Consider the following 13,255-nt stretch of genomic DNA (forward strand, 5'->3'; position numbering starts at 1 on the left):
CGGATGTCCTTTCTCAATGCAGCGGATGGCAAAGGTGGGTCACAGAAGAAAGATCTGCAGGTATTCTAAGAGGGACTTCTCGATCTCTCTGCACCCCTAGGAGGTATGATGATGCTACACTGAAGTGGAAATGGCCCCATGAGACCTTGAGTTATCTGAGAAGAGCCCATTGTGCAGAGGCCCTGCCCCGTGACTTAATGTGCTTGGTTCGCTTGGTTCAATGACAGGAAATAAATCTCATCTTCTTCGGTTTTTCAAGAGTTTTCCAAAGCTAACTTTTTCTTTCCTACATGTGCAGCTACAACTTGTTTTTCATCCCCCCACAGACAGACAGGGTCTCGCTCTGTTGCCCAGGCTGGAATTCAGTGATGCAATCATAGCGTGCTGCAGCCTTGACCTTCTGGGCTCAACGGATCCTCCCGCCTCAGCCTCCCAAGCAGCTGGGACTACAGACACGTGCCACCATGCCAAGCTAATTAAAAAAACTTTTTTGTTTTGTAGAGACAGAGTCTCACTTAATTGCCCAGGCTGGTCTTGAACTCCTGGCCTCAAGTGATCCTCCCTCCTATGCCTCCCAAACTGCTGGAATTATAGGAGTGAGCCACTGCACCCAACTAGCAGCTACAACTTTAAGACAACTATGGTCTCTGCATATAAAATTAAACATGAAGACAGTGCATGCCATTCTCTCTGTCATTTGACCAAAAGCATCCAAGAAACAGCACAGAGGCAACCCTGAACATGTACGGGCAGGGTGCTGGCAATCCTCTCTTCACCTGTAACGAATGAGCCACTGAAAAGGATGCCCACCTGCCAATCAATGAAGTGTGCAACGAAACTCTCTGACAGTTTTTGCCTGACCCATCGGCCGCCCACTTTGGCTTCTCTTCCCTTTTAAAATTCTCTTTTATGGCCAGGCACCATGGCTCACACCTGTAATCCCAGCACCTTGGGAGGCCAAGGCAGGTGGGTCGCTTGAGCTCAAGAGTTTGAGACCAGCCTGGGCAACATGGTGAAATGCTGTCTCTACCAAAAATACAAAAAAATAGCTGGGCCTCGTGGTAAGCGCCTGTGGTCCCAGCTACTCAGGAGGCTGAGGTGGGAGGACAGCTGGAGCCGAGGAGGCAGAGGTGGAAGTGAGCCGAGATTGCACCACTGCACTCCAGCCTGGGTGACAAAGTGAGACCCTGTCTCAATTAAAAAAAAATGCAAATAAAAATAAATTCCCCTTAATATTTGTAAGAGTGAGGAAGGAAAAGTTAGAGATGAAAAGAATGCTCAAGAGGCTCGAACGCTCCCCACCATTAAAACAGAAATCTCAACAGTACCTCTAAACATACAGCTCCAGAGGTGGCTACTGTTTAAAAAATTGAAAAATGATTCTAAAAGATTCTATTTACCTGAGAACCACATGTCAAGAGTCAGATCAAACTTCCCCAGACAGCTTTGCATAACTCCCCACCAATGCTGGTTCACTTTAACTCCCTTTACTATCCTGCCCTCTTCATGTTATTACTGTCACATATTTTAATTATGTGACAGAACTTTCAACCCCCAAATACATTATTATTGTTTTTACAGCCAATATTCATAGAGATTTTCCATTTCCAGTGCATTCTTTCCTGTACTTCCATGTTAAAGCAGAAAGCAAAAATTACTTGTACAGGTTGCCTGCCCTACTTAAAATACTTTCACGGTAGAATAAGGAAAAATAACTGGGAATGAGAGTTGGGAGACTCGGGTACTGGGAAAAAGCCCATCTGCCATGAACATCAGGCAAATCCCATTTAATACGGAGGCCAGTTGCACATCCAAGAATGCTTCTAGCTCCTTCTGGGCCCTGATGAAAGCTTTAGAGCCCTCTAAAGAGACCCCGAGAACCCGAGAACCCCCTGTCGTGGCCTTTAAACTTTAAGCAACTTCAAACCCTTCAGGCTTATAAGCAGGGTTGCAATGTAACAGAAACGTCCCAGCAGCTAGCCGGCCAGAGTTCAGCGGGCTGGCTGAGAGCCAATGGCTGTGTATTTGCGCCACCTGGTGGCTATTTCTGCTCTGGTTCACTAAAGGAATTTCCTGGCTTGTTGAGGTCAGGGATGCCTCAGAAGTTATTACCACTGGGGTCTGCAGCATTTCAGATAGGAAAAAGAGAGTCTCTGATCTGATCCAAGTGTCAAGGAGGCAGAGAGTATAAGATATGGTCCCTGAGGAACAGGCACATCTGCGTGAGTTCATGCAGCCCGAACCATCCCGGGTAATCCCTTTACCCATGTCCCCCAAGGATCCCTCAGGGGAAAGGGGCTGACTGGGGCTGGTGGACTGGCTAGGATTGGCAGAGCTTCGCTACAGAGCACCCTGGGACCTCTTGCATTCTATATAGCTATAACCATACAGGATTTCAGGAAATGTGTGTTTTTAAATATACTGTCCTTTTACTTTGAGGTTTATGGGTTATATCTAAAATGTATTTGAAAGCAAAGTGCTTGTTTAAGAATACTATCCCAGTTATTAATATGGGATATAGGGAAAAGTGATTCGATTGACAAAAACCTGCATTATCTTGTGCTTTCCAGAGATGGCCTGTTGCAAAAAGAGAATACCACAAAAATTAAGAGAATGTCAAAATTTAATTTCTTCTATTCCCACAAATGTATTCTAGATTCTTACTAATACTGTCCTTGTACTCCAAGAGACTGCACCACATTCTTAGTGATGAAAGCCTGTGGTAAAATCACATTGGGATCAGTGCTGAAATACAACGCAAGTCCACTGTAGACTGGGTTCTCTTCATCTAGAATGATTTTTCTGAGAATTCACCAGGTTTCAGGGATGTAGTATTTTGGTATAGCAGGCATTTTAAGGCAGTTTCTGGCTTTAAAATAAATGAATTGAATCATAGTAAGTTATGATACTTTCCCTGTGAATTCCAACATGGTACTGAGTAGTACTGAATGATTTGCAGAAATTATTTAACTTTTCCTTCTTACTATAATTTACTCTTCCCTCAGGTGGCCATTTTTCCCCATCAGTGAGAGAATATTGGGGCCAGGCCATAGTGCAGAAAAAAATGAGTCGCCTCTTTTTCAGGGTTTGTGGGTCAAATTGGTCCCAATGGCTTAGGATGCATTTCAAGGGTGAGCCTGTTGATGCCTGAGTGTTTCCCAGCTGCAAGACAAAATGGCCAGCGTGTTGGTTTGCTTTGTTTCTCCCCCTGCCCAAGAACCCTCAACAGTCCCTGGACCCTGCTGATGGGAATAGCTGCGCTCACCGATGCAGCCGCAGAAACACCCCCTGCCCAAGAACCTGCAATGGTCCCTGGACCCTGCTGACTGGAACAGCTGCGCTCACCAACGCAGCAGCAGAAACACTAGTTTTCCTCCCAGACCACAAGGAGGACCAACAAAAGTCGGATTTAGTGGCCCTTACCAACACATTCTCAAAAACCTGCACCCTTGCCTGTCCTCCTAGACCATAGAGAGGACTGAGAAAAATCGGATTTAGTGGCCCTTACCAACGCATTCTCGAAAACCTGTTAAAGTCCTAAGCATTCCTCTGTTAGTATTGGGACCTTACCCATGTCCTATAAAGATGTTATGCCCCCAAAATGAAGTGGACGGCCATACCCTGAGGGAGGCACGGGCTCTCCAGAGTCGGAAGAGTGATGCCTTTTCTCCTCACTTATATGAATAGGAAGGATACAATTTCTGAGGCTCCCCATATCGTAGCTTCAGGAATAGCTTCTGTTAGGCCTGCTTGTCTGAGGAGGGATCCTAAAATTCCAGATAGCCCCCTCTACAACGGGTATTTGTGCAAAAATTATGTCCTTCTGACTGGTGAGCCCGGGTGCCTAAAGAAGGTAACAGAGTCCTGGAGTTTATACTAGAAATCATTCTTATACAAGAAAGTAGAAAAGCACCAGAGACAGTGGTTTTTCAGATGCGGGACTAACCTCGGAGAAGAGAGGTGACAGGAAGTTTGTCTGGCAGGCGTTAGGACCCAGGGGGCAAGGGTCAGGATAGATAGGATAGATGGGTGAGTCTCGCTTAGGCGACATGCCTTTGAGAGTTCTGCTCAGGGCCACAGGATCAGCCAACTTGCTTTCGGGCTCCTGAAGCTGCATGGCTTTCCTCTCTGTCGACCCTTGGCTCAGCCCAGAAGTACAGGGGAAGCGGGAGCTGGTTCCAGGCAAACCAACACTCCCAACTCCGAAGAGTCATGGGGTTGCTAGAGAACCCTTTCCCAGAAAGCCTGACAGCTGTGTCTTTAGTCCAGTGGCCATGTTAGTCACTTTTAACTGGACAACAGGTGCCCGGTATTTAGCCCCCGAATTCTAAGGAAAAATAGGACAGAATAGCAAGCAAAAGGGGTCCGATGGTACTCACCGCTTGGCAATATGCAATAGTCTCACCACTTGGCGACAGGTGATGGTCCCATCTGGGTCAGCAGAATGTGTCCAGAATTGCTGGGATCCTGGTCTCACTGACTTCAAGAATGAAGCCACAGACCCTCACAGTGAGTGTTACAGTTCTTAAAGATGGCGTGTCCAGAGTTTATTCCTTCTAATGTTTGGATGTGTCCAGAATTTCTTCCTTCTGGTGGGTTTGTGGTCTCGCTTATTTCAGGAGTGAAGCTGCAGACCTTCGCGGTGAGTGTTACAGTTCATAAAGACGGCAGGTCCGGAGTTGTTCGTTTCTCTCAGCGGGTTCCTGGTCTTGCTGACTTCAGGAGTGAAGCTGCAGACCTTCACAGTGAGAGTTACAGCTCACAAAGGCGGCGCGGACCCAAAGAGTGAGCAGCAGTAAGATTTATTGCCAAGAGCGAAAGAACAAAGTTTCCATAGCATGGAAGGGGACCCGAGCTGGTTGCCACTTCTGGCTCAGGTGGCCTGCTTTTATTCCTTTATTTGGCCCCACCCACATCGTGCCGATTGATCCACTTTACAGAGAGAAGATTGGTCCATTTTACAGAATGCTGATTGGTCCATTTTACAGAGTGCTGATTGGTGCATTTACAAACCTTTAGCTAGACACAGAGTGCTGACTGCTGCACTTACAATCCTTTAGCTAGACAGAAAAGTTCTCCAAGTCCCCTACCCAATTAGCTAGACACAGAGCGCTGATTGGTGCATTTACAAACCTTTAACTAGACACAGAGTGCTTATTGGTGCGTTTACAATCCTGTAGCTAGACACAGAGTTCTCACCCGACCCAGAAGCCCAGCTGGCTTCACCTCTCATTACCATTTAAGAGCAGACTTTCTCCTCCCCACTTATCACAGACGGGGGGCCTCTGGGATTCTCCTCTCCATAGTTTACTTCTGCCCAAAAGCTCCCTGGGGACTTCCCAGTATAGTAGACTCTTCTTATTTGCAGTATTTGTGTCCTAGAATATTGCTGCTAGTATAACTTACTTATAACTACTTACTTATAACTACTGAACCATTGCTCCTAGGAACAATATAGAATTGTTTCTGCGAGCCTTTGACCATAACGTTTTTGCCAACCAGTGAATATATAACCTTGTTTTATGTGTGTTTCTGTTTAAAGACACCCTATTTAGTATACATTGTTGATTCATTAACATTGAATGCTCAGCCAACAGTTCTAGACTGCCTCAACAAAGCTTAACAAACCTGTATATTTTTGTATTTTTTCTGCGTGGCACATCACAGCCTTCTTACACTTCGAAACACTAAAACGGCACTTCAGCACCACATTTAAGGGCCATGTGAAACTGAAATTACCATCAGAAAGCAGGAAGCACAAAAGTGAGAAAACCGTGGCCTAGACAGACTGGGAAAGGGACACCTGTTTGAGGCATGAGAGCTGAAACAGGAAGGCAGGGCGGTGGCTTGTTGTCTTGTTCGACTTCAGCTGGAACATCTGAGTTGGGCAACTCAAATTTTTTTGCCACTATGCATTTGTCCCAGAATGATCTAAAAAAGCACTTTGAATATTGATTTGGGCGTTACAAATAAATTTCAGCAAATAGGCAAATTTGCAAATATGGAATCCATGAATAATGTGGACTGATTGTATATAACAAAGCCCTTTGAATTTAAAATTCTTCTATAACTCTTCCCTTACTCCTAAAGCCAACTCTACTTCTGTCTCAGTTTGCAACATAAATGCTGGCCATGATAAATGACCTGCAGTTTCCCAAGCACCCAGTGTTCTTTTGCCTTTAACTGTTACTTTTACCACGCATTTCACATTACCCTCCTGGGACAACCTACAACTCTCACATTCTGCCATCACAATCCATCATGGTGTCAGAGCACTGGGTGCCGTTCCAATATTAATAGCAATCATAACATTGTAATAATAGCATCTAGATTCACAGACTATGTAGCAGGAACTGCTCTGAACAACTTACAAGTATCTACTAATTTAATCTACACAACACACGTATTGATAGAGAAAATTATTACCCCTCATTTTAAAGAATAAAAAAGAGACATGAAAACGTCAAGTACCTTGCCCAAGTCACTCAGCCTGTGAGTGGAAGAGTCAGAAATCAATGTCAGCAACCCAAATCTATAGCCCAAGCTTAATCACAATGTTACTCTCACAATGACTATTGACACCTAGTAGCATTGAGACAAAGATGCTTCCTTCCTTAGTATTAGGATGGAGACAGAGATAGAGAAAGAAAAATATAAATATGCAGTTCATTTAATCCCTGCCATCTCTATTTGGTGAAAAACTGTATTAAGACGACACCAACCCCTGCATATGTAATTTTGTATAATTATACTTGTGTAACTACAGGTAATTACTTTCTATCACCCAAGAAGGTAGAAAATCCTCTTAAAAATTTGAACATGAACCTTAATTCTGAAATAATGTTTTTACCGTTACCCATAACCTCTTCCACCTTCACATTTTAGTCATTTTTCCCTCCAGGATGATCCTGAAATATTATGAAAAAGTTTTGTAAAATGTTTCATGTTAAAACACATTATATCGTTTAGAAACAATTAAAAAAAAAAAAAAAAAAAGCTTATTTTCTCCCCAGTCAATACAAAGGAAAGGAAAACAAAGCAGCTAGGGAAAAAAAAAAAAATGCCTTGTCTGATTTTAATATCTGCTTTGATTCAGAAGGGATCAGAAAGATGAACTACAGACATCTCCTTTTTCACGCTCATCCACTAGACTGAACAAGGAAAAATTCACAAATAGGCTACAAATTGGAAATCAAACCAGAGACAAACTCTGAAAGGGCTCTAGCCATGAACACAACACTTTGCAGAGTGTGAAAGCCATGGTGCACAGGTCTTGGTGGCTACAATCAAGAGGGACAAGTTTGTAGATAGCATTTCCCCTGCTCTCAAAATAAAGTCATCCTAGAGGTGAGGGTCTGCCTTCCATTACTCTCAGGAATCCATGTGCCCTTTCTTAGAAGTTCCACTAAGAATAGCATTATCCCGGAGGGGCACAGTGGCTCACACCTGTAATCCCAGCACTTTGGGAGTCCAAAGTGGGTGGTTCACCTGAGATCAGAAGTTTGAGTACAGCCTGGCCAACATGGCGAAACCCCGTCTCTACTAAAAATACAAAAATTAGCTGGGCATGGTGGCACACTCCTGTAGTCCCAGGTATTCAGGATGCTGAGGCAGGAGAATCACTTGAACCTGGGAGGTGGAGGTTACAGAGAGCAGAGACTGTGCCACTGCACTCCAGCCTGGGTGACAGAGCGAGTCTCTGTCTCAGAAAAAAAGAACCGCATTATCGCAGACAACTCTGTCTCTTCCCACCAAGGGACCTACAAAGGCTTGTCCATTTTGAAACCAGAGAAATCAGTAACAGAGATCTTAGAAGATGGCTGGAGTAGTGCATCATGCTTGTAATCCCAGCACTTTGAGAGGCCGAGATGGGCAGATCACCTGAGGTGAGGAGTTTGAGACCAGCCTGACCAACATGGTGAAACCCGTCTCTACTAAAAAGAAAAAAAAATTAGCTGGGCGTGGTGGTGGGCACCTGACAAGAGTAAAACTCTACCTAAAAAACAAAAAGCAAAACGAGCTCTCAGAAAGAAGACGAAGCACCTTTTCTGTGTTATGACTAACCTTACAAGCCACTCAGCCACCTAGATTGTGACTTTAGAATTATTTTAGCAGAAAAATCTGCTCCACTGGCATGTTGTGCTGAGAAGGAATGTGATGCCCATCTGCCTCCTCAAAGGTGTTGTGGTTTATTATCCTTTAATAAACTGTTCTTCTTGCCTTGTTGGAGCAATGGCCCCTTTTAACTTGGAAAACTTAAAAGACTGCAGATGATTTCTAAGATGTGTTCTCTCCAAAAGGAAGAAAGGGAAGTAGCACTGGCTGAGTGCACCTCGGTTCCAGCTGCTGTGCTAGTCGTGGGCAGACAGTCCTGTGGGGCCCTCCCATAACCTCAAAACGGAAAAGATGCTGCCCAGTTTCACAGCTGAGAAAACCCATGCCCAAACAGGTTAAATGACTGAACCACTGGCCCATGGCTCAAAAGCAGGAAAGCTAAAATTAAATCTAGGCCCAGTGAACTCCAAAACCTTGTCATGGGATGCTTCCTGGGCATTGCCTACTTGGGAGCAGAAAAATGAGAAATAGCAGTCTTCATCTTATGAACTGAACTTTTCTTCAGAGGGATCCAAAAGATGATCCCAACCTCAAATTAATCCTTAACGTTCAGTAAGGAGTTTAACAGGCAAGATGACTCCTCTTTGGGAAGTACAGAGAGCATTCTGCATGGGACTGCTTACAGCATCTAGAGATTTTGCAGCCAGACCCTGGTATCATCAGCTAGCTTTCAGTGTTTTCCCAAGCCTGTCTCTAGGTGGTGCCATGACCATGCGGTTCTGTTTACTGAGGCCCGTCTATTTCTGGCTGACTGGGTACTCAAAGTGAAAATATCTGCTTGTCAAAAGTTGGATCATTTCCAGCATTCAAAATCATTACTAAATAGTCGTTCCAACTTCTCAACTCTCTGATGCAAGACTGTGACCTGGGAGAAGTTGCAGGGGAAGAACTAAAATCAAAAACTAAAAAAGAACCATGGAAAAATAAAGAAAACCAACACTCTCTTATGATTATTCTCTGTGCAGGGTCTTTGCTTTTTCTAGGATGACTTTTCAAGTCCTCATAAGTGCTAAAGGTCTTAACACCACCTCCAATTAACATTGTTAAAATAAAAAATAAAAAAAATTAAAAAACTATTATTCTGTACTCATGAAGCAGAGCACTCCCCAGACAGGGAAAACTAAGACAGAGACACACCAAGACTAAGCTGTACAAGGAATTAACAAGAATGTTTAGACAGATGGAGCTACATTGAGAAAATTTACTCCGATTTTGGCTCACGGAATACCCTGGTCACCTCACGTAAGAACAGGGCCTGAAAATAAAAACGAGATGCTTCATAGCACACACTCCCATTCCAGATACCCCTCACAGGGACCCAGATTCTACAGTAATCCTATTTCCTCCATGTGGTCATCCCACAACCTCCCTCTCTCCTCAGTCCCTCCATACTGTGCATTCTGGGATCCAACTACCCCCGAGGAAAACCACTACTGGGATGGAAACACATGCATCCCCGGGACAGCACATGGAAAGAATTCAGGTTTTGGACTTTCTACATAGCTCAGAAGAAATCCAGGCACTGGCAGGAGGAAGACGATAAAATTGCAGTCACAGGAGCACCTTAGAACCAGGCTCTCCTTCAGGAGAGGAATCAATTAAGAGTATTTTCCAAACGTACATGCCCTGATTATTCCCTGGTAATTTTGATATGACTTGAGGGTAAGAGAGATTGCGCGATTTCGCAAAGCTTCCCAAGTGACCTCGATACGTCTTGCTTACCACATAAAAGTAAAACTTGGAAGGAATTGAGGGCAAGGCAGAAAGTGAGTCCCATCCACCTTCCCTGGACCATCGCTCTGGCAGAGTGGCTCTGCCAGCAAGGTCACTGCCACCCTGGAGCCTTTGGTCATACACACACAAGTACAGGAAACTCACCCGCTCCACCAGTCATGACACTTTTTGCTAAAAATTTAAAAAACTTATTCAACTAAAAGATAAAGTGGAATGCCAAGGTCGAAATATAAAATATGATGATATAAAAATAATTTCAGAATACCTCTGTAAGGCAAGCTGCAAAGCTGAATATTCAGTAAGTATTCTTATTTAAAATGTCATATTAAAACTAACACTAGAAAAACAATAACTTGTTAAGAGTGTTAGTTTTTTAGGTTTTTAGGCATTTTTAGTTTAAGAGACACTACTGGAGAGTTAAAGAAATGATCAGTCTGACCCACTGCTGGTTAAAATGGGCATGACTTTCTGTGTTTGGAAAGCAATTTGACAGTATCAAGAGCCTTGAAAACATCTTATACAAAGTACAGTTCCACAAATTTATCCTAGTAATGTGAGCATGGGTGTGCATACATTCTGGGCTGTAAGATATTAATTATAGACTTATGGTAATTTCAAAACATTGAATCATTTAGTAAAAGGCCTTGGTTAAATACAATGCATTACATCTAAATAATGAAAAACAAATCAATAATGAAACACAGTACATGTTAAGTAATATGAAAACATTTTCAAAGAATATTCCCATGAAAGACAAGGCTTCTCAAATAACACATAAAGCACGATACCATTTGTCAAATTACATATAAATATTAATGGTGTGTATATATACAGATATATACATTGTGTGTATATATACAGATATATACATTGTGTGTATATACGTATATTTGGGTGTGCCTGTGGATATGTATATGCACATACATATATATAAAACATATACACTATACACACACACACACACACACACACACACATATAGCACATATATTTTTTTTCCAAGGAAAGAGTATTTGAAACTATAAAATAAGGCCTGGTGATTTCTAATCACCGAAGCCAAAATCTCAGTAATGCCATTTATGATGGGGATTAAAATGGAAATCCAATTTTACACCTGCAGAATTTGATATTAGCTTAAGGTCACTCAGAGGCTTCATGGGGATAAAATCAAGAACATAATGCAAATAGAAATAAAAACAATGGATTATATTCGGGACAAGCTGTATTCTGATTTGCAAACTGAAAAAAAAAATCTAGGAGACAACCTATTAAAATTCATAGCAAGAGAGGCCTTTTAAGCAAACATAAATTGTGTTAATGTCATCATGATTAAATTTCAGGAGACTTTCAATTTGACTTTGATATAAAATTGATGTATGTAAGTAATCCACTCACTAACCCAATAATAAGATCCATCCCACAGCTGCCATCATTCATTTAAGTCAAACACAAATCTTAAGCGTCTTGTGAAGTAGATTTAATGAAGTCGAGATGCATCCCGGCCGAACTACTCTTGGTTACACTTAATCAGAACTGAATAAACAAACTCAGTATTAGTCACACTTGTGCAAGTTATTCCATTTCACTGAAGCCAGAAGAGATTTTCATGTGATCCTGCTTAAACCAGCTAAACATCTGGAAATGTGGAAACTATTCTGTAAAGCGCAAGAGGACCACACGCTCGGAAGAGACATCAGTTATGTGGCTGAGGTCAGGCCCGGGGAGGCTGGAGGGAGAGCGCATACTGGAGATAGCTTACTTACAATGAAGCCAAGTTTCTTATAATCTCGCGTGTACATGGACTTGCGTTTCTCCATGCTGCCACTGCTGTTATTAGGTTCAGACTCGGCATCAAAAGCAATTCTTCGAAGTTCAAATATGATGTCCCTCTGAGCCTGAAGGAAACAGGGAGTAGAAAGAAAAGGGAGGGGAAAAAGCTGCTTTCATTGTGTGACATTACATATACTCTTTCCCTGGGGTCTAAATGAATCACTGCATTCAGGCAAAAGAAAAACAGATAAAAGAGAACCAATGTTCTAAGTTACAGCTTTGCAGACCGGTCTTCCCCTGTCAGTCTCCCTGCTGGTCAGGCCTAGCTGTATTCCACAGTGGTCCTCTTAGCCAAGTAGTCATCTGGAGCACGAATATTGATGGTCCAGTGCAGTCTTAACTGAGAGGCCCAGATATGATGGAAGGGTCGTGATTGGAGAAAGCTAAGCTAGAGAAACTGGGGATACTGTACAGTTGGGAACAAAGTAAGAGGTACCCAAAGTGCCTCACCCCACTAAGTTACTTCATGGAAATAAACACAGGACAAAAAAGAAAGAAAGGGTCAAAGGTGCAAACAACCCAAGTGTCCATCCAAGGGCAAATGGATGAACAAAATGTGGCGTGGACATCCAATGGGATACTATCCAGCCTTTGAAAGATGGCATTCCCAATAGATGCTACAATATGGATGAGCTTTGAAGATACTACGCTGAGTGAAATAAACCAGACACAGGAATATGCATATTGTCCGATTCCAATTATATGAGGTCTCTGGAGTAGTCAAATTCATAGACAGAAGGTAGAATGGTGGTTACCAGGGGCTAAGAGGACAGGGGAATGGGGAAATAGTGTTTAATGGGTACAGAGTTTCAGTTCTGCAAGATGAAAAGAGTTCTGGAGATGGATGGTGGTGATAGTTTCATAACAATGTGAATGTACTTAATGCCACTAAACTGTACACTTAAGAATGGTTAAAATAGTAAACTTTATGTTATACATATCCCACCACTATAAAATAAACATATAAATACATTTTTAAAAGGGTTTCCAAGCAAAGAGGGTCACTCAATATTAAGATGCATTGCTCTCTGTCACTAGAGGTGGTAAGATGACAGTCTCCTCTCCCTGGGATGACCACACCTTGCCAAAAACGTGGGGCACATTCACTGCCTCTCAAAGCCTCTCCATCATTCTTAACTGCATGGCCTTGCTCCATGAATGAAGTGCCGCGGTGGCTACACACTTCACATACGCAGTTCACATCTGCAACAGATCAGGCCCTCACGTGCCAATAATGAGTGTTTTCCTTTCCAAAGCTGCAGCACTGTTTAAGCTGAAAATGTGCTACGGCAGGGCTCACAGCTGTTTCCTCTCACTCTACCCTCACACAGCAAAAGTCCCCAAAGGCTTCTGAATGGAGATATAACCTTTCATGCACAACAAGAGACCTAGCAGAGAGCTACAGCCAACAGCCAACCAACAGAAATGCTGGCCCAGAAATCAGGTTTAATCTGGGACCCTACTCTTGGCACTGATCTCTAGAGGATGAAAATTGCTGCCTCAACCCTGCAGAATCAATGCCACATAGAGTCACCAAGAGGCCCTCGTTGTCTGGGAACTTGACTCGAAAGCTACT

The 13,255-nt window shown here is 43.0% G+C and overlaps 1 protein-coding gene across 9 annotated transcripts in view; it reads right to left on the bottom strand.

Annotated features, from left to right (window-relative positions):
- Nucleotides 1-13,255, bottom strand: part of LOC105497780 (engulfment and cell motility 1) — a 574,187-nt gene that overhangs the window by 330,399 nt on the left and 230,533 nt on the right. For all 9 annotated transcript variants that reach the window (XM_011769137.3, XM_011769131.3, XM_011769139.3 and 6 more), the window contains one exon: nucleotides 11,613-11,744. In XM_011769137.3, the coding sequence (XP_011767439.1) occupies nucleotides 11,613-11,744 (132 nt within the window). The remainder of the gene's footprint in view (nucleotides 1-11,612; nucleotides 11,745-13,255) is intronic.

Source organism: Macaca nemestrina, chromosome 4 (genome assembly GCF_043159975.1).
Source record: "Macaca nemestrina isolate mMacNem1 chromosome 4, mMacNem.hap1, whole genome shotgun sequence".
Taxonomy (NCBI): domain Eukaryota; kingdom Metazoa; phylum Chordata; class Mammalia; order Primates; family Cercopithecidae; genus Macaca; species Macaca nemestrina.